We start from the raw sequence: 27,374 nt of genomic DNA on the forward strand, positions 1-27,374 counted from the left end.
TGCGCTCGCAGCTCCTGAGGCTGCTGTAGGAGGTGCGCCACGCCGGCTGGCTACCTTGAACGTGTTTTGCTTTCGTACCGCTGCTCTCGCTTCCGCGTGGGTGGAGGCCGACCTGGCGCGCTGCTTGCACACTTTCCGCTCTTTCCTCAGGACTGGACACTCCGACGAAGTTGCGGCGTGGTCCCGTCGACAGTTGACGCATCGAACGGTCTCGCTTTCGCACGTCGATGTTTCGTGATTATCTGTACATTTCGCGCACGTTCGTTCTCTCTCCCAGACCGCGGCGATGTGGCCCATTCTATTGCACCGGAAACACTGCAGAGGACGAGCCACAAAGAGTGCAACCGGGTGACGCACGTATCCCATGTGGACATATTGCGGAAGGTCCTTGCCTTCGAAGGTGACCCTGACAGTCGTCGACTTCCCCAGGCGCCGCACGCCGAGGATGTTAACTGGGGCCCGCATGTTGTTGTAGATGTCTTCCTCAGACAAGCCTTGATCTACGTCTCGAACAACTCCTGCGATATGATGTGTCGTCCATGGTACGCGGGCCTCAACCGGTATGCCGCCGAGCTTCCTGACGAGTAGAAGTTTAGGCACAGCCTCTTTCATGTGAACGTCGACCGCTACCACGTTCTTTCGGCCGTTGACCCGTATCTCCTTCACTTGGCGAGGAGCGATGACGTCGAAGTGAGCGTTTCGTTCTACCCTGTTGAGCTTCCGGATGTTTGCTTTCTCTGTAGGCCAGAACAGTACTGTGAGCCGGGCTTCAGTGTTCCTGGCAGCCAGTCGCGATTCCTTTGAGACTACTGTGCCACCGCTGTTGGTCGAGCCCCGTCGACTTTTCTTCGGGCCTACGAGGGTGAAGCCGTCGTCCCCTTCGCCCTTGTTGCTGGCATGTGCGTTCGTCCCGTCTTCCAGTGCCGACTCAGCCTCGGAGGAAAAGGATGCTACTGACGCATTCGATGCCGGAGTGGGGCTCAAGTCGCCGTCCTTTTTTCCGATATTGCCGACCTGGTGTAGCCGGTGGGCCTCGGTCCTCATCCATGGGGCTGGGGCTTGAATGGGCGCCCCCCGAAGTGGCCGTCATGCTTGTCAGCCGGTCCCGCCGCTTAGTGGTGCAGGGATTGTCCGTCGTCAGACAATCTGCTAGCTCCGGTACGAAAATCCGCCCCGGTGATGCGCTTGACGACGCTTGACGACGCAACAGTGTACACAAAAACTCTTCTGCAAAACGGAAAAAGACCGCCCGAACTTCGTAAACCGCTCGAAGCGAGCCGTCGAAACGACTCACTAGACAAGGTCGCGGGTAGCTGCTTATCTACCGTGCGTCACTATCTCGAAAGTTCGGCAAAGAAGGCTCGAGCGTCGCGCGCTCGGGGCGAGGATGAACTGGCATTTTCGAGAATAACAAAGCAGAGGGAAAGCTACGTCTGGTGCGAGAATGAACGGGAATCTTCTAGAAGACCGTGACCAAGCGGTGCTTTCTCGGCTCTGCGGGCGGCAATATGAAGTTTTTTCAATATAATTTCTCGTGGACTGCTTGTGTGTTTCAGAAAATACTTTACTTTAATTACTTATTAATCACTTTACTCGTTACGTTACAAATTACTTCAACCTTACTTTTCACGAACAGTTATCAAGAAAGCAATAGAAACAAATTTGAAGTTTTCAAAGATGTACTGCAACAGTACATTCCATTTCTCATGCGCAGGACTAGTGGTAGTCCTTGTAGAATTAAATGGTGTGTTGAAGAGAAAGAATGTAGGTGCACTCTGTTCACCCGTAGGCTGAAAGGTAGCAAAAACTACAACCACACCCGACATTCCTCTAGCTTACGGCGTCCAGAAATGATCACTGGAATTTTGCAGACAAAGCTAAAGGTGCACATGCGCAGTAGCAGCATCTGCCTCCGCTTGAAGATCAAGGAGACAACGCTTACTGAGTGTTCTCTTCTTGTTCTTAGTTTTTCGGATATCTGTAATGCCCTGGACGTTTTTCTATGTTCTAGCGTGAGTTCAAATTAAGTTTCACCTTCGTCCCTTGAGCCAAGTTTTCTCCAGAATATGAAAAATTTCCCACGATTCGACAACACAATATGATCGTACAGTGTAATATTGTGGCCTCCTCCCGCTGTAATGCGTGCCAAACTAGCTTTTTAGGCGCCGAGAGCTGGCGTCAAGAGTTACAAACGTGGAGGTGACGTGCCGCTGCGGGAGATGGCGACACGATCTCTTCATTGAGCAGCTTTGGTAGCTTGAAGGTCGCCCCTTCACCGCTTCCCAACCTCCAAGGGACATGGTGGCATGCACGCCGCGCGCTGCTTTTGGTGGAACTTGCGGTAAAATGTGTACTGCGTTCATAACTTTTATACGCTGGGGGCGGCCGATTAGGAAAACACATGCCGACATGCAGCTCCTCTGCGCGTTCGGTGTAGTAACCAAGTGACTTCGCTCATCGCCAGACAACGCGACGGTTATCAGACAAACCCCCCCACGATTATATAAAAAAGGAAAGGAAGAAAAAAAAAAAAGACCTGCAAGAGTGCACGTTTAAAGCCCTCTCTCTCTCTGTGCAATATCTCTTCCCTTCCTTGTTTATGTCGCTTGCAAGTGCAGCCACCGTAGCGCCGGCCTCGGTACTCGAACAGCCCGCAATGTTGCGGCGCCAGCTCCGCCAGATGCGTTGTCTGAACCACCAACTAAACAGATAAATTTTGTATCGTGTTTTGACACGCGAAGTCGTTACCCTGCTGCACTGGTGCTGCGTTCAAACTGTTCCCTGTGCGTGGTACTGGACTGGTTCTCGAACTTTTTCTTGTTTTTCGTGTCAATGACAGCCAACAAGCTGGAAGTCGGTGGTGGGACAATGCACACAAGTGACGAGGACCTACCTGCCGAGCTCCAGCGGATCGCCGATGAAGAGCTCGGCGAGACGGACCACGGCCGGGCGGACGCGTTGGCAAGGCTCAATGAGTTGCTCGACGGTAGGTGAAAATAGACAGACTCGTGTCTGTGTTGAGTGGGGGTCACACTGCTTATACACCATACAAACGACAGTCTGCAAACACCAGCCACCACAGTAACCGGGGTTCGAATGCAGCGCGCTGTTTTCTCCTTGAACGCGTTGCTATGCCGCAGTCGAAGCACAGATTTCTCGCTGACTCGCGTCGAAATGTATATGCATGCTCTTTTTTGTGTAATCTATAAGCAGTCGGTACTCAAATTAATTTTGATGGATGCTGGGGGGGATTTTCGAACCTCAGCATAATTTCTGTTATGTATTAAGCGTAATTCAGACTCCTGTACCAGTCCTACTTTGGGCTTACCAGACGTAATATCGGCAGCCAAGGATAAGTTTTTGTGTTTTTCAATTTCAAAGTTTTGGTAAAAATAATTCTTTCGGTGACATAAAATGATGCCCTTGTTGAAAAGAAAACAGTTTATGCTCTAAATTCTTTAGGTATTTAATTCATGAATCTAGAATTTTTGAAGCTAACGTCGATCACGGCGTCACGCTTTTCCAGAAACCTATAAATTATCAAACAAAGCGCGACATGTCAATGTCGTGCAAATTGCTTGTTAAGAGTGAAATATATGTCACATTTTAATATTAAAAGTGAAAATAAGTGAACAGTCACTGACATAAGTCAGCAGTCAATAAAGACTACTGTCAGTAAAATAAGTTAGCAGTGAAGTATAATAAAAAATAGTGTTAACAGTGAAATATATATAAAATTTTCAACAACCGGTTCGTCCAGATTAAAGTATAACTTGGCAAGTATTTTTGATATACTTGCGGACATAATCATTTCTTTTATAACACCACTTTTGATTGGGCTGGTTGATTTGTATTAGACACGACTAAAACAGCGCGAACTTGACAGGGACAAAAAAGGCACACGTACGACAGGACTGGCACTGACTTCCAACTAAGTTTATTGCATCATCCAACCAAGCAATATATATAATCGCCTGTGCACATAAAAACAGAAAAGATAGTTATACAATAAGATTATGTCTACCAGGCGTTTATCTTTTAGATAAAGCCACCCAGAAAAGATAATTCTTTGTCAATGAGACGCACCGACTGCACGCTGACGAATGTCTCCGGCTTTAATTTTTTTAAATATAAAAAACACCTCTATAATTTTTTTCTATCTTGTCTTTTGCTCTCTTCAGAAACTTAATCAATTTCAAAAGTGGTTCTCTCCCACATCGTGTAACGTGCTCAGCAAGATGACCACCCAAATCGCTTCGTGCCGCAAGATTATGCTCGGCCTCTTTCATTAAAACACCGACCTGTTTAAGCTCGCAACAAAACGTTGCGGGCACTAAATGTCAGCCGGCTTTGATGTTCACTTCAGGAAGTTAAAATCGGGGGTAGTACCCTAATATGGAAGTGTGAAGTGTTTGCGAGAGCCTATTACGGAAACTTAAAGGATTACAGAATAAAAAAAACGTACTTTAGAATAGATCAACAAAAGAGTGCAAGTTGCGCCTTATATGCACAAAATATCGCATAATTCCAAAAAAAAAAAAAAAAAAAGTCGGTAGGTATGGTATTACTTTCCTTTTTTCGGCTCCTTTCAAGCTTGGTAAGATATGTGTAATGCTTACTGGGCATAAAAGTGATCGGTGGTTCAATTGGAGAGCGCGCGAGCATAATTTGTCGGTACGAAGCAATTTGAATGGCCACATTGCTGAGCACGTTAAACGAAGTGGGTGTGAACCGCTTTTGAAATGGACCACGTTCCCGAAGAGAGCAAAGGACAATACAAAAAAGGAAATTATAGGGGCGTTTTTTTCATTGACAAAGCGGGACACAAGCGCGTCAGCATGCCGTCGGGTGTGTCTCATTGGTAAAGAATTATATATTCATGAGGGTTTTATCTGAAGACAGGCGCGTGGTAGACATGTAATCTTATTGTATAACTATTTCTGTGTTTTTAATGTACGCATGCGACGGTATATATTGCTTGGTTGGATTACGCAACCAATTTAGTTGGAAGTCTGCGCTAAACCTGTCGTACGTGTGCCTTTTATCGTCCCTGTCCAGTTCGCACTATTTTAATCGTGGTTTCTTTTCTTTTTCCTCGAGAAATTTACTAATGGACCTCCCTGTCAAATGAAATTATGACCATCCGTCGCTTGACGGCTCTGTAGACGCGATTATTTCTGTCGCAACATAGTGTTCACGATAACAAGATGTCATGCTATAACAAACTTTTTTTTTATGTTCCCATACTTGCTATGGCCCGCATGAAGATAGAAAAAAAATATATAAATAAAAAAGGCCGACGCGCCATACTAGTCTGACCACGTTGAAATATGTGAATTTCGTCTCCGAGATTCCCGGCCATCTTAAATTTTGTGTCGCGTCAGTCCCTTTGTCGCGCATGTGTCACTCTATTAGCTCAGGACTATTTAAGCATCTTGTTCTTAGTCCGTTTGCAGAGATGCGAGCGAATAGTGTAGGGAACTCGCGCGTAGAGAAACGGGTGAACGACCAGATATGTCAATTTCATAAAGAACAAAAATACCCCGCCTTACGAAAGTGCGACAACACATACTTTATTACGTTGATGTATAGGTTTGGTCGCCGTCTGTTTCTTCAGAGTCACGCTAACCAAGAATGGGGTTTTAAAAGGGAGCCGGAAGCCCAAAGAAATTGTGTGGCGGATAGAGCTGCTACCATCCACTTTATGTACGTTTCGTAGATTTTAATTTGGGTGCTACGCACCTCGCATGTTTTTTCCTCTACAGCAGCATGTTTGGTAGAAGTTTGTTAACGACATAAATATATTCCTCCGCAATAGAGATTTTCATCCCACGGTCTTCGGGAAATGTGAACGCCTACTCAAGCTGATTTTCGCTGTTCCCCGATAAGAAAAAAAAGTTAATTGAACACCCCAGACGTCTACGTTTTTCTATCGTTTGATTTGATAAGCAGAGGTTGGTTGATGCTTACAGATGCGGCTCGGCAGTAACGGCGAGAAGGTGCTTGAGTGTGTAAAAGATTGTTAGGATTTCGTAGAAAACAATGTGCGAATTATTGTGTCGTCGTCGCATCGTAATAGTTTTTTTCCTACTCTGCCCTCTGCAGAAGACCCTGAACTCAATGCAAGGCGAGACAGTGTGTTCCTTCTACGGTACATCCGCATAAGGAAATATAATATCGAAGCAGTACTGGCGAGTCTCAAGTATTATTACAAAAACCGTGCGGCATACCCTTCCATCTACGATAATTTCCTACCGTGAAACGCCAAGCCCGCTTCCAGACGTATATTTATGGTGCTGCCAAACCCAGATGTTCATGGACGGCGAGTCCTGTTGATTAGAGCAGGTAAGAAACGATTCAATCCTCCTGGCTTGCATTGCCCTATGTTATTTAACGTTATACGGTCAGGGATGGGATAAAACGTTGTTCACAGGTTCCCGGAAAAAAAAAAGTAACTTTGACGTTGTGCATGATTTTACAACGAGACTGGCCAATTCGGGTTAAACTTTGTAAAGGAGCAATCGATGACATGCGAAATGTAGAACGCCATCTAGTAGTGTGCCTAGGACTACGTATCTCATCTTGGTAGCGGCGTGCAAACGAAACCAGTGACCCAACTGGTAGAGGACTTCCGTAAACAAGCGACTGCGCTTCGTGCGGGAGAGATTCAGTGTCAACGCGTTGCTGCATCTGCTGCGGAAGCAGCGATAATCCTTCGATTCGTGCTTGACGTGAACTCAAGAGTGAACAGGGTTAGCATTTTTTTCATTTATTTTGCTCCTTTAGACGAATTTCTTTGACAAAAAAAATATAAATGTTTATGCAACTCGTAAGGTGAAACACTGCAACAGCTGAGGTGTGACGTCGGAGCCGCTAAGGTGCGATCTCGGAGCAGATGGATTGAACGAATGGTAAAGGTGCGTGCACGCGCCACGAGTCCGCATGGACGTTTTGTATATTAAACCGAAAAACACAACGGACAAAACTTCTGTGGCGTTTTGGAACCAATGAGGGTGCATTAAGTAGAGAGCATTTCGTGAACCTGTTAAACAATTTTATTGGACAAAACTAAGACTGCCTCGTGATAATTGAAGAATACTTCGAAAATCGGGCGCCAAAGTTTGAAATCCAGCGAACGACGAAACTGCAGGTGCATGCATGAACGGTTCACTGTTGTTCGTGTGGCTGCATCAACGTCTTATGCAATGCTATTCGACACAATATAGCGCCGCATTGTGGTCACAAAAAATACTTTCAAACTCGCCCACTCAAAGTTTGAAGCGTGCAGCTTCACCTAATTTAACGCTCCTGGTTTCGCCGCGGACCTAGCTTTTTTCGTTTTATGTTTATGTTGTTACGGTCCGTCATAGTGTCACGTGACGACGCATTGCCACGTGACGTGAGTGTCGCGTGATGCCATGCGACACTCAGGTGACACTGTGACTCACGGTGACACCTGACGCTATTAAGTCGCGAGGCGCCACTGTGCAACGTGTCTTGACAGGACAACGTCACGCCATGGTGTCAACTGATGCCAGGTAACAGGTGACGTGATGCGCGGTGTCACGTCCGAGTCATGTTGAGCGGCGTGGCATAGATGTAGAATCGTTCGGCGGAGTACCAAAAATGGCAAGCGTCGATATGCAGCGTGGTCGATGGCGCCAAACACGCGAAGTGTCCCACAAACACCTATTGCAGTGAAACAAACGAACACTGGGGACAGTTAAAAGAAGTATACGAACGTTATCGCACGGCGGAAACCCATTTACAACGATTAAACTGGGCTCTAATCTCGTCAAAATTTTTTATCAAACTTGCTAGCTCCTAAACATGTTTTTTTCTTTTTTTTTGTGGTGCATGCAGCAGTGTTAGCCTTCGTTTTTCGTGATGCAAAGGCAGCTCACTGTATGCGGACGAGACCAAGGCCCTGAAGCAAGGCAAAAGTATGGGAGTTTTAATAATTCACGCAACCTACCAAAACTGCTGATACGTATAATCAACAGTGAATAACAAAAGCTGAAAACACTTCGGACTGCCAGAAAACATTCTCAGCGTTTAACAGCGATTTCTGTACACTTAATGTGGCGTCGTTAAACGAGGTTTTTAGAATACCTCTAAAACTAAACGGGAGAGTTTGTGAATCAAAAAATTCCTGAAGATTTAAAGCGCTGTTACGTAGAACAGAAAAGACAGCAGACACGGACGACGTGTCGGTTTGCTCACAAATCTTTCGCGGTCTTTTTTGTCCACCGTCACGTTCGATTACATCACTGCTTAGGTGTATGCTAGAGTAAATGTACAAAAGTTGCACATTGTATTTGCTGTGCTCATCTAGAGGCCTGCATAAGAAAGAGTATGACGCGATAATTTGGTTCCCCGCGTCAGCAAAGTAGAACATGGTTAAAATTGCGCACAAATAGAAAGGTACAGAGAAGAGGGAAGAGAGAAGAGACAAGCGCAAACTCACAACTCGATGTATTAGAGAGTTTTAGAATAGGGGTCCCCAAAGCTTGGGGGCCCCAAAGAAATAGGGGCTCACCACTGCGCATGCGCAGAACTCAAAATCCGTTTGGGGCTTTGGGTTGGCGCTTGGGGCCGGGTTGCGTCGGCAAACATGGAGGCGCCCTTTCTGCTCGCTTCGGAGCGAATTCGTCATGGTCGCTGCAGTATTAGCCCATTTCAATGCCGATGAATTGTGCAACCGCTTTCTCTTTGCTTTATCTGGCTCTATTCACAAAGAATGAGCGGTGGGCTAACCCCATTTTAAAGACCGTCCCCGATTCTGGCCGTTTCTAAGCCTAAACATACGCGGTAACCGTTGACATGGCAACCGTATTGCTACTCCGGGGCTCCAAGTAGGTTTCGTTCGTGGCACGATACCTGCATCTTGAAAACAAGTATTTCAAGACTTCAAAGTCGCTCCAGCTCAGATTTAAATAGTGCAGCTGCTCGCAGAGTATGCGCGCTCGCGTTCGTCTCGGTCTCGGCATAGTTGAATTCCAAAATCTTCGGCTGCATATGTTCAAAGCGCACACGAACGCCCGAAAAATTCGAGTACGAGCCATACCTAAAACAGCGCGCAAGCAAAGGAGAAGGAAAATAGAACACAGGAAAGAGCGCTGACTCCCAACTTATGTATTGTGAAAGAAAGAGAAAGAGGAAGCTTCAGACATGAAGCCCGCGCGCACCCACAAGGTATAAAGAAGAAAGAATAAAAACATATAAATTACTAAGTTGCAGTAGAAAAGGATAAAACTGACATTATAAGGTCACGACGAAAAAAAAGATGCGAAAAAAGAAGAAAGAAAAATAATAACGTGGGCTTCATATCTAAAGCTTCCCCTTTCTCTTTCTTTCACCATACATAAGTTGGGAGTCAGCGCCCCTTCCTATGTTTTGTTTTCTTCCTCCTGTGCTTGTGCGCTGTTTTAGGTATGTCTTCTAAGTACCAGCTAGCTCAACTCTCTATTGGCGAATTCCACTGGGCGTTTTGGAGCGTGCCGGGATCAGTTGACCAGATCCGGACTGGAGCACAAGATCCGAACGGGGTCACACCGCCTACGGATCCCCGGTGGAACATGACCACTGCTCCGGGATCAGCGGATGCCTTCCCGTCATTCAACTGCCCGGGAATCCCCTTTTCGCAGCCGCCGCGGTCGTTTCGAAGACGTTTTCGCTACGCGGAGCTAACACGTGTTCGACGCACGAGTGGCAGGAATGGCTCAGGCGCTTCTAGCAACGATTGCCGGAATGCCCGTAGCGCCGGCAAATACCTTCTCTTCTCCTTCCTGGAAAACGAACCGGCTGTCGAGCCAAGGGGTAAGCAAGCGGCCATTAGGAACTCTTCTGATGTCGAGACAATCTAGGAGCCCAGCCCGTGACGTGCTTCTTCTTCTTCTGAGGCGAGATGGGCGAGATCAGGCGAGATGCCCCACGAGAAAGGAAGTCACGTGTGTGCGCCGAGGGCTCCGAAATCATGGGAGCGATTTTTCTCGTGGCGAATTCCACGGGTCGTTTTGGAGCGCGCCGGGATCGATTTTTCCGGAGCGAGCCTATTTCACTGGGCGATCGGATTCGAGACGAACTTGTTCCACTGGTCGTTTTGGATTAACTCCCGCTCCAGATCTCGATCTGGATCCGAGAAAAGTCGCTCCCCCGATTTCGGCGGATTCAACCGGAAGCCAGCCGGGTCAGCCCTCGGCGCGCACACGTGACTTCCTTTCTCGCGGGCATCTCGCCTGATCTCGCCTCAGAAGAAATGGAAATGGCCGCTTGCTTACCCCTTGGCTCGACAGCCGGATCGTTTTCCAGGAAGGAGAAGAGAAGAAAAGGTTTTGCCGCGCTACGGGCATTCCGGCAATCTTTGCTAGACGCTCCTGAGCCATTCCTGCCGCTCGTGCGTCGAACACGTGTTAGCGCCGCGATCTCGAAAACGTTGGTGCTTGGAACTTGGAACCAGCCGCTACCAGACGAAAAAAAAACAGAACGTTTTGGGGGAATGAATCGATCACATAGCAGGCGGTAGACAAGTAGACAGCGTTGAAAAATATTTATTCCACCGATTGTTATGAAGGCCGATGGCGTCGGTGTCGCAGTTTTGAAGAACTGTCAGTTCAGCTCAACACCACGTTAGAAAAGACGCTTTGGGGTACTGCCGGTGCTAGCGCAATTTCACAGTAGAAATAGGAATTGCATGAAAGAACCGGACAGAAACACTTCATACGGTGGCGTAAATGCCGAACATATATCAGCGATGTCACTTTCCTTGGTTAGGGCTATCTGCTTTGTCAGCGAATGAAGAACATCTCGATAAAATAAAGAGCGGAAAATACTCCCCGTGTCAAGTTTTCTAATTACAGCCACTGGTTGATGTCGTACCGTGGTAATTCCCGGCCCTTCGAATGAACTAGCACTTTGTAGAGTCACATTTCCAGCGATTCCGCGCCGCACACGAACGAAGGTAAACAATCAAGATGGCGGAGTGTTCCCCGTGCTGTCCTCGCCGTGAGCACGGTGTGACAGGGTTGTCGGACAACAAATCAGGCAACACTGTTGCCGGGCGGCAGCAACATGCTGCCCGACTGTTGTTGTTGCCGCGATGTGACAGGATCGCCGGCAACACGACTTTCCCGTGTTGCCGGATAGAGTTATCCAACTGTCCCCTCAGTGTGACAGGGCCTTTACCTCTTGGCTCGACAGCCGGTTTGTTTTCCAGGAATGAGAAGGTTCTGGCCGCGCTACGGGCATTCCGGTAATGTTTGCTAGAAGCTCCTGAGCCATTCCTGCCGCTCGTGCGTCTAACACGTGTTAGCACCGCAATTGCGAAAACGTCTTCGAAACGACCGCGGCGGCCGCGGAAAGGGGATTCCCCGGCAGTCGAATGACATGAAGGCAAATGCAGATCCCGGAGCAGTGGTCATGTTCCATATGGGGATCCATCGCCGGCGCGACAAACGTTTGAGTGATTTATACAGCGTAAGGTTGGTCTGCCAGTAGGGGCGACACTCGTTTACACTGTAGATGAGCAATTTGGTGGCCGAGTGGTCTAGCGCACACCAGCTCGGAGCACGTGGAGCGAAAGCTCGCGCTGCAGAACCCAGGGATCCTGGGTTCGAGCCCCACCCCTGCCCGTTTCGATCTGGATGAGCATCGCACCGGCGTGCGGTCGTGTATCACTACTGCGTGATGCACGTTAAAGACCCCAGGCTAGCGGTTGTATACTGCACTGGCTAAATTTCTCATCTACAGCTGGGAGACTCGTCACCCCTGTGAGGCAGACCAAGTTCTAGGCTGTATAAACATACACACAACCCAATTTTTTTTTTGCCAGTGCAGTACGACTGCTAACCTGGGGTCTTTAACGTGCTCACGCGGTAGTGATACACGACCGCACGCCGGTACGATGCTCATCCAGATCAAAACGGGCAGGGGTGGGGCTCGAGCCCAGGATCCCTGGCTTCTGCAGCGCGAGCTTTCGCTCCACGCGCGTCAAGCTGGGTGTGCGCTTCAGCCCACTTGGCCACCGGCGCGACCCCCTTCGGATTGTGAGCTTCATTCCGGATCTGGTCAACTGATCCCGGCGCGCTCCAAAACGCCCAGTGGAATTCGCCATCGGATCCAGATCCAGATCTGGAGCGGGAGCTAATCCAAAACGACCAGTGAAACATGTCGGTCTCAATCGCGATCGCCCAGTGAAATAGGCTCGCTCCAGAAAAGTCGATCCCGGCGCGCTCCAAAACGACCAGTGGAATTCGCCATATTACTACGAGAACAAGCGCCAGATTAGAGCGCTACGGATTGCATTGTTTCGGCTACACCCGAAGCGGGATGGCCGAACGAGTCGAGGCCGATCCAAGGCCAGAAGAATATGGCGCGTTCGCTTCTTGATCGATGGTGGCATTCATGTGCTACGCGAAGTGTATGCCACTAACCCATTTCAGGATTCCAGGAGATGGACTTCAATTGCCGAAAGGGTCTCCGAAGCAATCGGAAGAAATTTCTCCAGGCGGGCCATCCGCGATCGGGTCGACCTGCTGCTGGCACAGTTTAATACGAAGCACAGAGTTCCCGGTGACTTTTCGTAACGTAAAAAAAAAAAAAAACGGGTCTGTGTGAACGAGCCTTTTGCCACGGCGTAGCAATACGTCACCTTGTCAACTATTACGACGTATGTTTAGGTATAGGAACGGCCAGAATCGGGTACGATCTTTAAAATGGGGTGAGCCCACCGCTCATTCTTTGTGACTTGAGCGAGATTAAGCAAAGCGAAAGCCGGTTGCACTACTCATTGGCAATGAAATTGGCTAATACTGCAGCGACCATGACGAATTTGCACCGAAGCGAGCGGAAAGGGCGCCACCATGTTTGCCGACACAACCCGGCCCCAAGCACTTGGGGGGCCCCACGCTATTTCTCGAATTTCACGTTGGGGGCGCGAGCAAACCCAAAACCCCAAAAAGATTTTGGGTTCTACGCATGCGCAGTGCTGAGCCCCTATTTCTTTGGGGTCTAAAGCTTTGGAACACCCTATTATAAAACTCTCTATAACTGTCGTGCTGCTTCAACTACAGGATGGGCTAAGAGCAAGCTACACCTACCAGCGTCGTGCCTGTGACCGGGGAATGGCCCCGTCGAGTTCGCAGATAATTCCATTGGGGCATATGATAGCCTGGTATTTGAGGGCGTGCACTCTCTTGTGATTATAGGTGCCCTCATGTGCGCTTTGCTTAGGGTGGAGACATCTGGCCATTTTGTTCCCACTTTTACATTTATTTTTTGTTCAGAAGCGCGTGAAAGAGCGTGTCCCTGCACGCGTCTGTGGCGCTGACTGTGCTATGGCGACATTTTGTTTTCGTCGATTTCTTTGTGTTTTCCCCGTGAGCGTGTGCTGTCGGCATCGGGTACTACAAAAGGTGGCATCATTCTAAACAGAAGGTCATTGAGGCACCCTACTTGGGACCAGAGAAGTAAATCTTCTGATTCAGAGACGGTCGGCAGATGGGTCTTGCTGTGCCGTTCCAACTGGTGTTACCCTCCCTATTACTTGAACCGCAAGCCACAATAAAGTGCCGTTTCAGCGCAAATGTTTTGCGTTTTAATAAATTTTCACTGTTAAGAAGTTCGTTCGTTGTCCACAATGGCGCTGCATGCGAAAAAGGCGAGCGTGCCGCGTAGCGTCGTCACAACCCCTATTCTATAAGCACGCTGCGTGAGGTGTGGTTGCGTTGGGTACCCCAAAGCGTTGGGTTCCCCAAAGCGTTGGGGCCCCCTATTCTAAAACTCTCTATTGATGGAAGAAAAAAGAACAGCCCTCGGTATCAGCTCGAGCCGAGGCCACACTCGCACGGGGGCACCCGAGCACGCTGAGGACACACACCATCAACCACACTCGAACGACTGTAGAAAGGCTATTTCCTTGTCGGTTAAAGCCACAGAAGGATAGCTGACACAACGCTCGCCTAAGCGGAGTATACTAAAGGCTTCAAAAATTTCGCGAGTGTGTTTTTCGGTGAATCTGCCATTTATCGAGGTTTTTGTAAAGAAGGTGTACACTTACACGCTTGACAATGCAGAGGTAGGTGACCCCCCACTGTTGAATTTAGAGAAAGATTGTGCTCCCTTAACCGGTCATTAATACACCGTCCCGCCTGTCCTACGTAGGATCTGCCACCTCGATAATTGGCCTCGATAATTGGCAGATTCAAATAAAAGACCTCGATAATTGGCAGATTCACCGAAAAACACACTCGCGAAATTTTTGAAGCCTTTAGTATACTCCGCTTAGGCGAGCGTTGTGCCAACCATCCTTCTGTGGCTTTAACCGACAAGGAAATAGCCTTTTTACAGTCGTTCGAGTGTGGTTGATGGTGTGTGTCCTCCGCGTGCTCGGGTGCCCCCGTGCGAGTGTGGCCTCGGCTCGAGCTGATACCGAGGGCTGTTCTTTTTTCTTCCATCAATACATCGAGTTGTGAGTTTGCGCTTGTCTCTTCTCTCTTCCCTCTTCTCTGTACCTTTCTATTTGTGCGCAATTTTAACCATGTTCAATCATTACCAACTCGCCCAACTAACCACTTTACTTCAGCAAAGTAGGATGGTCATTATCGCGTGTGTTTTTTTAACACGTTGTTTCGCGTTTTATGTTTCTGAGAGATAATTAGATTTTTTTTTTGTGTGCTGTATTCCACATCAGGCTTTCGAAATTAATCCCATCGTTTGTTGTTCCTTTATGTTGCCGCGAGCAAAGTAGAATCGGTAGCTTTCTTCGAGAAGTAAGAATTCCGTTTGATTTTCAATGTGTACGTTTTTTTCTTTGTAATATCTGGCGAGTGTCACGCGAAAGCGCTTAGCGCGTGATATTATTGAATTTGTTTTCTCGGTACCGGCGTACCGTTCATTGTTTCATGCAGGTTCAGGGCAAGACGTTTTGTCTAGAATTCAAAAGATGACAATTCCGCTTTTTATTAAGACGTTATTTTAAGCTTCGCACGAATAATCTTCCTGTAAAAACTTGGCTTGACCAGAAATACAGTTTTGTTCTCTGCGGTCTTTCTAAGCAACCTTTCTGATCTCTTACTTTCTGTAAGAGACCAGTTAGTATAGATAACATATTTTGAGACTGGGATGCCTTTTTATGTTGGAATGTTTTCCAGCGGACTAATTAGAATGACCTCCCCGTAGCACTCCATGGCACTAGGTTTCGCCCTGTTGAAAGGGATAATGAAATTCCAGATGACTTCGTCATGCTCGTAGGCCTGTATTTAAGTGACGAAGCAGGACGAATATTAGACATGGCGATGTAGACACGCGCCCCGTGCGATTGTATTTAATAGAATATACCCGTGCACTGAAAACTGTATACGCCGCACTCGAGTGTCCTCCTCATCGGCTGCCGGTGGGAAGTTTTTGCTGACATGAAGTAATTTGAAACTTTATGCACGCGCATAGTTTATCGTGTAGGCGATTTTATCATTGTAATTTATTTGCAATTGCCAAAGCGGGCAATAAACAACAAAATTGGCGTTGCTCTGTGGTAACGCTCCTGCTTCACACGCGGCGGCCGCAGGATCATATCTCGAGAAGAACGTGGCAGCGGGAAATGGTTTTCAAGCTTCCGTTTGGAAATACAGACGACGGACGCCCTGCGCCTTATGATAACTGGGAAAAGATGTTCTTTCCACTAATGGGAGGAGCCCAAAAAAGCAGTAATAGTGAAGATGCCGGCAAGCTGCTGAACGTTTAGCATCTTGAGCACCTGAGACTAGAAACAAAAAGTGGTCAACACACACACACACCGGTCTCACTAGACCTTATGCGAAATCGCTTGGTGGTATGACAACACTGCGAGCGTCGTCATTTTAATGAAAATACTGGGTAAACTCCAAAACGGATATGCAAATACTGGGTGAGCTCCGAAACGGATTCCGAAGAAATAGAAGACTGGAAGATAACTAATTCGTCACCACACAATGTATAGAAATAGCAATGAAGAACCAAACTTTTTTATGGTTAACTTAGTTGGAGATCAGAGGTGCGTACGATAAAGTGAGCCAGGAGAAACTCCGAGGTCAGCTGAAGGAGTAAAACTTAGATGCAAATTTGGTTAGGTTTCTTCAGCAGGTGTACACAGACAATAAGGTAGTTATAACATGGGAGGCAAAACTACACAACCCGCAGCAATAAAAAGAGGGCTCAAACAGGGCTGTCCTCTGTCACCTCTGCTCTTCATGATATATCGCAGTGAAATGGTAAATAAATTACAGCAGAGAAACTTAGGTTTTGATGTGAGTTATATGGAAGAAGGAAGAAATGTAGCACGGGTAATACCAGGACTGATGTCTACGGATGACATAGTACTTATTGCAGATAACCAGGATGCGTTACAGAAACTAGCTGGAATATGTGGAGAGAAAGGCGATACCTTGTGCATGAGTTTTAGTAGTAACAAGTCTGTAGTAATTGTGTTTAACGACAAAAAGAGGGAACCCCTGAGGGTACAAAACATTGTAATAGAACATGCAGGAAAATACAATTATCTGGAAGTCTGGCTCAATGAAGGAACGAAATATCTAGACGAGCATGAGGAGAATATAATTAGAAAATGGAAAATAAATTAATCTATTATGGAACTCAAGGCACCATGGAACTATAAGAGATATGAAGTTGTCAGAGGTATATAGGAAGGAGTGAAGTACTAAGTCTGTCTTTTGGAAATCGGGAACTGTGCATAAAATCGTAGGTTCAATCAGGATTAGAAATTTTACAAAGAAGCGTACGCAGATTGGCACGGGGGCACATGGAAAAACATCAAATAGGGAGTACAGGGGGACATGCGCTGGCCATCTTTTGAGAGCATGCAGGCAATTAGGGAGTTGAAATTTGAACAAAGGTTGACCGTAATGGATGATACGTGGTTGGCATGGAAGGTATTTAATTATTTATACATAAAATGGTTAAACACAAAAAGGACAAACCGAACCCAAAAGCTTACATTTAAATACCTACACACTATTGATTTGACTGAGCAGACTATTTGTTGGATAGGGGGTGAAAGAGGCAGAAAGAAAAATGTGGGAAGTAAGAATGCAGGAAAAATCAGCTATAACAATGTGCAGTACACAAAAACAGAACTTAAAGAAAGAAAATGGGTTTGACAGTTCACTGGAAAGTTCTTTACTGTTTGAGGCAAGAACGGAAGTTTCGAGGACGTATAAGGCCACACTTCAAGAATCAGACATATTATGTGCTGCCTGCCATGAGAGCAAGGCACTAGAACACTTGGTTTGGAAGTGCACGGGGCTTCGCCTGCTCTCCCTGAAGGAGTAACATATTTGGCCGGGGCCCTGAGTTATGGTAGCGACGATGGATGAACGGAAGAGAAAAGGATTACAGTAACAAAGAGGCAATTAGAAGATTGGTGGAAATTATCTAAGGAAAATTGTGTGATGCACAACTAACTATGGCACAGCTGGGGGCATGTGCGACAGAGAAAAATTGAAACTCTCTCCCGCGGTGGTCCCGCCCAAAGTTTCAAACCTTCCCCCAGTGCGTCCGGTGCTGGATAAACGCCGACAAGGTTTTACCAGACGAAAATTGGCGACTCCCTCCCGGGGGGAAAAGGGGGGGGGGGGGGGTGTTGTTTTTCAGTTTGTTTTTGCCCGAACCCTCAAACGTCATCCTAATAAAGCCCACACTGCCTGGTGATAGTTAGGGGGAGATCTTGGCTTAGAAGGGCAGGAGGAATCATATGTTTGTCTTTTTAGACTTAGGCTAGGTGGCTCAAGCTGCCGGCCGTTAAAAAGCTTATAGCAATTAACATCCATCCACCCATCTTTAATGTTGGCAAGCGTCGTCGGTACCAAAGCACGGTCTAGGCCTCGGAGACAACCATACGGGCGGTGTGCGATGGCGCGGCAGCTGTGTTTTCCGCCTTCGAACCATGGAATGTGGACGAACAGTTTAAACAACCTACCGGAACTGTCTGACTGGCAAACCTCTGGTAGGCTTGTGCACGCTGGTGACAACCTCGTCGAAGCAGCGGAGCAAGTGCCGTCGCTATGGAAGCTTGCACACTGCCGGTTTTCGCCAGCGTACACAGGCCTCCGAGTGTTTCGTCAAACAGTTGCGGTAGGTTGTTTATTGTTTCTTTCTTGTGTTCAGGAACAGCCGAAGCCTCAATGGTGGTACACACAAATACTTTTTGTACAAAAAGGAAACACCGTTTAAACCGTTCGTCCACATTTCAAGGTCAGAAGGCGGAAAACAAAGCCGCCGCGCCATCGCGCACTGCCCGTACGATTGTCTCCAATGCCTCCACCACTGCTTCGGTACCGACGAGTTTTGCCAACATTAAAATGGTGACTCTCTCTGTGTTGTCAGATCACCAAGAAATTTCGCATAAGGTCAATTGAGACCTGTGCGTGTGTGTGTGTATTGTCCACTAATTGCTTCTAGTCTCGGATGTTCAAATGTTAGAAGCCCGTAAGAGCTACCGCTGTGAAGGAAAGAATTGCTCTGCCACGACTGATCCGGCTCAGCGTGAGATTGTGTTTATTTTCGGTCAACATTCCAGGCGCTTGGATTCCGAGCCTTTCTACACACAGTGAAGCTCAGCAGGCGTTGCATCTGGCTCTGGAGTTCCTTGCAGCGGACCCTTCGTCACAGACCGTTGGCATTTCTGTGCTTGTCGACTATGAAGGGTTCAGCATGAGTAAACCTTTGTCGGCCAACATAGATTTGTTGAAGCAATGTACAGAATTTGTGTTTGTGAGTTCCAATTTTTAACACTCTGAATATCAAACCTTTATTGCGCTTTAACTGAAGTTGAATGTCATTGAAATAATAAAGCCAGACAATATTTAGTGAGACACGTCAAGAATATGTCAAAAGCTTCGTCCACACCCTTATTACCGCAACCACTGTTTTTCCACGATGTACAAATAGTCCACTACCAAGTCACAGAAGTCAGATTTATCGTCTCGGATACGTCTTTCCTTCTAGGTCCGCTCAGCGATTTGATAGCAAAGCTGGTCCAGGATGTTTTTTTTTTTTTTTTTTGCCACATCCTGAACTAATTTGACTTAGTGGAGCTTTCTTTTATTTCTAGAGGGAGTAATATTTCACTTCCAGCCGAAATTCACAAAAATTGGTAGATTTTGTATAAGGAGTGAATTACTAGAATAAAAAAGGGTATTTTTGCTGAGAAATAAGTAACATTATTATGAATTGAGTCCTTTACAAGCGGTTTCATAGATGTCCATGGTATAGTGATGGCGACGGGGTATTGTAGAATCGGGTACACATGCCATTCCAAACCGAAACAAAATTGTTACGATCACACATAATATTTCACGCAAATACGCGCTAATGAGAGTAAGTTACTTGGCCCCAAGATGTTGTTTAAATTACATTTTGATTGTTAACAGTATGAACCCCCTTTCTGAATACGCTTAAGCGAAGCCACAAACGCAAACCTGCTTTCTGGAACATTGGTTGGATTGCGTGAGAGCACATCTGTCTTGAAAGTTGTGGTTTTGCTCACACTCATGATGATACAGTGCAAAATGCATCAGGTGGCTTCAAGTAACAAAATCGATCCGGCCGGTTGAAGGTCAAACAAACACGGCTTTCATAGAGTGCGCTCCGTATCAAGCTTTCAATATTAGTACTCCTTGACCAGCACAGTTTCTATTCAGTGCTGAATTCATGTTTTCACCTTGAGTATACATGCGCCAGTGCATTTGATTTAGTTAATATTTAGCAATAGGAAGCCACCCGAACATTTATGTGTTTTTTTTGCAATTATTGTGCACACAATTTGAGTCACTGGATCCTCTGATAATTTTCGTTCCTAGTTTTAGAGCATCATGCATGAAGACGGATTTTGAGCCATAGCGTCTGGCCCACTTAAAACATTGTTTTGATCTCACAGAACTCGTGGTCTCATCTGCCAACCTCGGTGCTAGCTTCTTCTGTTTTTTGCAGTGCTGTATGTGTGCCGCGAGAGTAAAGTTACGATTTGGAAACCTTATAAGTTTTGTTTTCTCCTACTTATTTTGAATAGTTGCTGAGAAAGTAACCACTGCAGTGACCACTACAGTGGTTACTTTCGGAATTTTTATACTTTGTTTATAATATATTGCAACATAGTAAATGTTCGTCTCTCATAAGTGTTGACTATACTGTAATCTGAACAAATCCCCCCCCCCCCCCCTCCCCTGTGTAATGTCCAGATTCGACCTTCAAGGTATTATGAATAAATAAATAAATGTCCGCCCAGCCAAATCTAGTACATTTATTTGATTCCAGATACAAACAAATATTGTATGTATTCTACGTGCATTATTCTGTCACCGCAGCAGAGTCTTTAAGGTTCTTTTCACACATTACAGAATTGTCTGCCTTTCCGGCTGAAAGCCATCCATGTGATCAGACAATCATTTGTCTATGACATCTTGATGTCAATTATTAGGCACCTTATCAGCAGGAAGTACGTCGAAAGGGTGAGTCCTGCGAGTGCTACAACGTAAACATAAGAAATGATTAATAGGCTGGGTATTGTGTTCGTTGCTCAGATAGCCTGGAATAATTAAATAGAAAGAACTAGAACCCAACGAACGTTCGACTGGTTCTATTTCTAATCATGGCTCAACTAGCTCAGCTCCAACCCAATGTACAGTGCTACGCACAAACTATATTTAGTAGGTTCGGGGAAACTGCATCCTCATCTATCTCCTCTACGTTGTATTTGACTAGTTAGAGACTTGACTGAGAGGTGCCATCAATTGTCCTCTGCGCTGTGCTTCAGTGAAACAGGGCTGCAACGAATGCAATATTAACACACAAACATTTTTTTTACGTGTTTTATTGACGTGGTTATAAGCAAAATTCAGCACTTTTCTTGGTTCCCAGACGTGCTGCTCATAATAAAGATCATACTCGTTCAACGTAAGCCTCAATTTAGGTTAACTGTTTTATTATCTGAATGTGGATAAAATTTGAGTGATTTGGGTTTGCTTCTTTGGACGAAAAATATGTTTGAATACATATTTAAAAAAAAAACTGCCTTTTAGGGCAATTTTTTTTGGTTGTTGTTTAGGATGTTCTTAACGAACGAAGTAAGAGCAAGTGAGCCTGGGTGTTGCTAAAAATATCATTTAGAAAACACAATAAATGAGTCTAGCAACAACGTTACTTCATTCGCACTACTGTCAAAGTTTTCTGCGACCCGAAAGAGTGCCCACAAAGGCGTGTCAAGAACATACTTAATGAAAATAGACCGACTGTTCACAAACCATGTCGGGCGAAAAAGACATATATTTTCCGGCTTGAAAGGGAGAACGCTCGTGGACAAAAGTTTTAAAATGTGAAAATCTTTATTCTTGCGCACTTACAGTAATAACCATAGCGTCCATTGGAACTACTGAATTGTGAAAAGCTTCAGAATTACAATATAATAAGTGAAATTGATAGTAAGAAAAATATCTCATGTAGCACAGTGGCGTAGCCGCCTCAAAAATCCAGCAAAGCCTAAGCGGTGTAACAAATCGTAAACGCTCGAATCTTTTCGAACGTGAATTATCGGGGTCACCTGAAAGTGTGAGATATAATTCACAAATACACTTTGATGGTAGAGGCAGCTTGTCAGTGATATTTTCCAACGTAATTGTATAGAAATGCCTACTAGGCATCTTCTGTAAGACATGTAAGCCGTAAGATATATGACAGGCAGGTGCTTACTTGGAGCACCTGCCCGTCATTTAGGACGTTATGATCCAAGCTGGGGCCGTAACTTGAAGTTTAGCTTCCTAGCTTCCACTCTCTTAATGTTTTAAGGAATTTATGAGATTATGGGAGTTGTGGAGACTGCAGTAATAGCAAAAAGGCATATAGGGTGTTTCTGCTTACATTTCTTAGGACTGTGCGATAAATATCCGTATTATGAATCCGACCACCTTGTAATAAATATACGGTATATATATATATATTGTTACGATGGAAATCAGGAGCAAGGACAAGAGCGGTCCGTTTCAGCCTCGATCTTTTAATCGAACTAGCCAAGGAAAGAGCGCAAAGCTTTTAAATGTGCAGGGCGAGGAAAATTTGTGACAGCCAGGAGCTTTTCTGGATCGGGGGATATTCCCTGACGGCTGACTACATGGCCAAGGATTTGGATTTCCGTAATACCGAAGGCGCATTTCTTTACGTTGAGTTGTAGACCTGCTTTACGGAAGCATCTCAAGACCAAAGTAAGGCGGGAGAGATGTTGTTCAAAGGTAGAGGAGAGGGGGGACTTTTGTTTAGAGCAGTAAACGAAACTCTCACTACTTTCAATCTATCCGAGTCAAAAGCTGTCGAACAGTACGTAAGGTCGCCGTAGCACAAGACTATCAAACCGCAACCTGTCTTTCGATTTAAAACACGTTCCATTTCTCTTCTTGGGGAAGTGCTCGTGTGACCGGGAGGGAGGTGGGGAAGTGTGTGTGCGTGTGTGGGAGGGGGGGGGGGGGGAGGTGTAGGGGAGGGAGCTGCTAGCCCCAGCTTGGCCACCCCTTCCCTAGACATATAAAAAAAACGGATGGGGGATGGGCGTTCCTGTGACGGATTGTACCAGGCGTTACTCTGATTAATCATCTGCGGTGATGGGTCGCACAAACTTGTACACAAATACGAATAAAATTTAATTTATTTGCAGTTTTTGTTTTGTACAACAGTGTTTCCCAGACTACGGACCGGGACTCCAATGTTAAGTAGCGAGAGACTCAGCGAGGTGTCGCGACGAATCTCGAAACTTGAAAAATATGTGAACTTGGCTTCTCTGCGGTGGCGCTCATGAAAACAAAGTAGAGGTCGCAGCTCATGATGCCGTCGGAACTAAGAGTTGCGTAGTTCAAACTCCGCCCTCGTTTCGAGGAACCGTGCTCTAACGAACAAGCTTACTTTAGTCACGAGGAGCAGTCATCCCTGCTGGCATGTGTGTACTTTGTTTTCTTTTTCAAGTGTTACCCAGCTTAGCTGATTCCCTCCCACCATATTGATTCTCAAATAAAACTTCAACTTCAGTTGTCTGTATCATTGTTCATGTACTGAAATCGAAAAGTCTGGGTCATCACGAACCGCCGGGAGCCGTGGCGCGATATTTGACTTTTTTTATAGATCGCGGGGGAGCAAAGTTTGTGAAGTGCCCAACAGCGAGGAAGGCGGCAACTTTGATATGACAAGATTTAAAAAGAGATTCAGTTCTACAGAAAGTGCATATGGAAGAAAGCAAGCCGACTGAATATAACAAAATGGTGAGTTGGGCTAGATGGCTCATTACTCACTAAAAGTGAAAAAAAGAAGAAACAAAAATCGCCACAAAAAACAACTCTTTATGATATTGAATTTCTAGTGTAGCACTTGCATACGGCATTGCCTGCCTCTCTAATGCTGCTCACGACTCTGCAGACTGAACTGGCCTCCACATTCGACCTCGGCCAAAGATGTCCTGCAGAGAGAAACATGTGTACTTAGTAAGGTTAATAAATTAAAGAAGGATCCACTGGTGGATCCTTAAGGAATCCGTTAGCATGACCCTTATTGGGAGACGCTAACGCTGACTCTTTCACTTTTCTCTTTTGGCTTTCTCCTGTCTTTCCTCTATTTTACATCAAAACTGTAGATGGCTTGGGTTCCATGCATTTTTGGTATCCATGTCCAGGAACTAAGAGGCATGTGAAAGCGCTCCACTGCATGGAAATGCATATACGCTCCGTTACCTCGATATGCATTGTGATAAGGAAAGACGTCGAAACGTGTGATTAGGGAGATACATCCGAGAACAATGGGCCTTGTCCCGCTCGAGTCGGGTGACGTCCCTGCTTTACATTTATGAAAGCAGCAGCTTTTATATATGTGAAGCATTATATGCATAGATTTAACTTTAGCAAAGAATCTCACCGACGTGGTAACGGGACCCATTAGTGTGTATCATAGTGATCACAAAGCAATGATCACTACCGTTGCAAAATTATGTATACATAGTGTAAATAAACATCTGGTGAAGTGTTTTTCTGTGTCTTTTGGGGAATCATGTGTGGTGCTGCTCTACAGCAGTGGTTCTCAACCATTGTTGTTTTGAGGACCTCTTGTGGGTCGGCGGAGATGATGGAGGACCCCGGTAATGGTGGGGGAAAGGAAAAGGCATAGTTGAATTGTGATAAGGATTTAATAAATAAATACAACTAAGGGGTGCGTGGCGTAGGCTTATCTTATTGACATACATACGAGAAAACTCACTCGAAAACTAAAACTTTTCTCCTTAATCTGAAAAAAAAAAAAGATATGGCGGGCTTAATTGACGAGGCAGGGAGGGCTTCGCGGACCCCTTGGGGTCCGTGGACCCCATTTGAGAGCCACTGCTCTACAGCTTCGCTGGCCGACAACCTTCACGGAGTGGAATGGCTCCATTTTTTGCTGCCTCTTTTTGGCCTCGTTAAGGGGTAAGTGCTAATGTTTCCCCCCCCCCCCCCAAAAAAAAAAAAAAAAAAAAAAAAAAAAAACAGGAATGTGTGGCGTTTCCCAAGGGTCATGCTAACGCATTCCCTAAGAATCGACCAATGGATCTTCCTTTAATACTTTCCGGCTTTGTGGGTTTCCTTTGCTACGCGCTGCTTCCGCTCCTCTGTCTCATTCGCCGACCTTGTACGCTTAGCGGAGGTGTCCGCTGCCTGACGCTGCTTTCGATGTTCACCGGTTTCGGAGCCCGTCTCCTTCGTTTACTATCCGTCTTCTTTTGGCGCCTACTTGGACCAGCGCTAGTACTTGGCTCGCTCTCCATCTCGTAGCACAAACCAAGGCATATGCGCTCCGCACACCTGCAAATTCAGACTTGCCCCAGCATCCGCGCGCGTATGGGCGAAGGCAGGGGACACATCAGCGATGGAAACGGGTGCCGCGCGGCAGCGCGTGGCAGCATCAATGGCAACCGGCTCTCGCGTTCCTCGTACCTGGGACGTATGCGCCTCGCAGAGTGCCGCCGCTCGGATCTGGCCGCATAAGGCCGGTTCAGACACTTGCGTTTGAGTGCGTTTGACTGCGTTGCGGCGAGAACCGAAAGCGAGTCACCAGCACATCTGTGCTTCGTACGAAGCGTGGAATCCAATTGAAGGAATCATCTTGGCACGCGATATAAGCAGCAGGGATCTCCTGGTTTCTCGCTGCCGCAACGCAGTCGAACGCAGCCAAACGCAACTGTCTGAACCAGGCTATAGCTGCTGCCCGAGCCTGGCGCAAGTGAAGCCACCGGAAGTTCGATGCTTGTCCCGAAAGTCGGGCGTGTGCTGGGCTTCCTAATGCATTCAGACGATATATTGGTCCATGCGTTTTTGTGTCTTGGATTCGGTTTTAATACTCCCGTCGTGAATTAAATCCTGAGAATCAGGCATTTGAGCGTGGGACATACGCACACTCGATGAACTAGAATCTCATACAGAATGACTTCCGAGGAGACTTCTAGGGTCCGCATGCGCTGTTACTCCGCAAAAAGCAGGCCCTCTCGGAATGACAAGAAAAAATCCAGCGCCTTGAACGCTGTTCGATCCAGCACTCGGAAGAGTTGAAAGGTCTGTCAAGCGCTTTTTTCTAGGACAAAGTGCTTACTTCTGGTGGCTTCATACCTTTCTGGTGAATGCGCCATCCGGCACCCTATAGTGGAGATCAGTGGTCGGTTCAGATAGTTGCGCGCAGTGCGTCCTTTGCTCGTAGCGGCGAGCGGCGGAAAAGCAAATATGGGGACCATTCGATTGGTCTGTTCGGTTTGGGTTCGGTGCTGTGTACGCCCACGTTTAACCGAATGACACTTTAGCCAATAGTCCGCCCCCACTATGCGGCATTTACGGGTGGGCCAAGCGGGTTCAAAAGTTTGTAACGAGCCCCCGCAAACTGTCGCCGCAAAGCGGCGTACGCGCAGAGCGGGGGGAAGGAGGGGGGGGGGGGATAACACGCGTCCCTGTTATTCGTTAAAACGTCGATTCGCTCAAATGTCGTTGTTCGCTAGAACGTCATGGGCTTATGTGATTTGGACACTTCTTACTAGAGAGTTGCAGTATTACGTATAGAAACAAATGGAAGTGCTGTTCGTTTGCGTTAGACTTGCGTATTCCACGCTGTACTTGTGCGTCTTTGCCATGCGCCAATGCATGACCGCAGTTTTGTGATCCGCCCACTCGCACTGTAGAATGCGCAACGATAATGTTTCGTCGGTTTTCCAACACCAATGAAACGTGCTGCAGTGAGCAGACGTGCAAGCGGGTGGGCGCTCCTTCGTATACTGGAAAGGCTGAGAATGACAAAATGGCGTCGCGTAAAATAAAAAGAAAATAAATGTTCTGGGTAGTTTTGTAATAGAAATTATTAAAAGACGTTTACAATTCTTTGTGATGTCGAATTAGAGAGCAGCTCTTGAGGACGAGGAAGGGAGGTACGGAAGGGCGGGTATGTCCCCCCTCCTTCCCCTCCGCACCCTGCCATCCTCCTCTCCTGTTTCATTCTCATTAAGCGGAAAATTTTCGCTATATTTCCCGCTATATTTAGCGGGAAATTTTGCGAAAATAAATCTGCTAAATTTAGCAGGGAAACTGAATTGGTGTTGAGGTGACGTGAGGTCAATTTCCTCGCTCAATTGAGCGGGCAAATGTTTCTGTTAAATTTATCGGAAAAATGTTTTCGCTCAATTTCGCGTGACGTTACATTCCTTAGCGTGACGTTACATATGACGTTACGTAACGTCACAGTCATTCACGTGATGGCACTTGTGACGTCATTATGGGAAACGTCCCATAATGCAACGCGCGGTTACGCCGACGGTGTCGGCGACGCCGTTCAACCCGGAAACGGGCGCCTAAGAGCTGCGCTCTGAAAACAAACAACGGAATCCGTTTTTTCGTGTTTCAGGACGTTTGGTCCAGAAGGATTGGCGGCGAATTTGGAAGTTTTGCTGATTTCCAGAGGTCGCGACTTTGATAACACCATATGGTTTACCCACTGTTAATATAATTTTACATGGATTCTCCGACTAGCTAGGATGTTTTAATTGGTTTTAGACTATTTTTACTTCCTAACTCGTTAATTAAGAAGTCTGCATTTAGCACCAGTGATGATGATTTACCAATTTTCGATTGCCATACTTCATCGCGCGTTTAGAATGCGATCATAAGCAACAAATTTAATAAGAGTTTGAAAAACTCTTAATAAGATATTTTAATTGTATTATTATTTATACAAATGGTCGTAATGTAAAGCTAAAAGAACGCCAGAATCACAGAAGTATGCCACTTAACCGTAGTCTTCACAGTAATGTCTTATTTTCTTTTATTTTTAGCGTATGAAAAACAGACATC

At 46.3% G+C, this 27,374-nt stretch overlaps 1 protein-coding gene across 1 annotated transcript in view; it reads left to right on the forward strand.

The window, feature by feature from the left end:
- The first annotated feature begins 2,601 nt into the window (after nt 1-2,601).
- The window catches only part of LOC120843219, a 33,150-nt gene continuing 8,377 nt past the window's right edge, over nt 2,602-27,374 (forward strand). Inside the window, exon 1 of the mRNA XM_042290663.1 lies at nt 2,602-2,986. Within this exon, the coding sequence (XP_042146597.1) occupies nt 2,833-2,986 (154 nt within the window). The 5' untranslated portion in view covers nt 2,602-2,832. The remainder of the gene's footprint in view (nt 2,987-27,374) is intronic.

This window comes from Ixodes scapularis, unplaced genomic scaffold (assembly GCF_016920785.2).
Source record: "Ixodes scapularis isolate PalLabHiFi unplaced genomic scaffold, ASM1692078v2 PGA_scaffold0__279_contigs__length_252992795, whole genome shotgun sequence".
Classification (NCBI taxonomy): Eukaryota; Metazoa; Arthropoda; class Arachnida; order Ixodida; family Ixodidae; genus Ixodes; species Ixodes scapularis.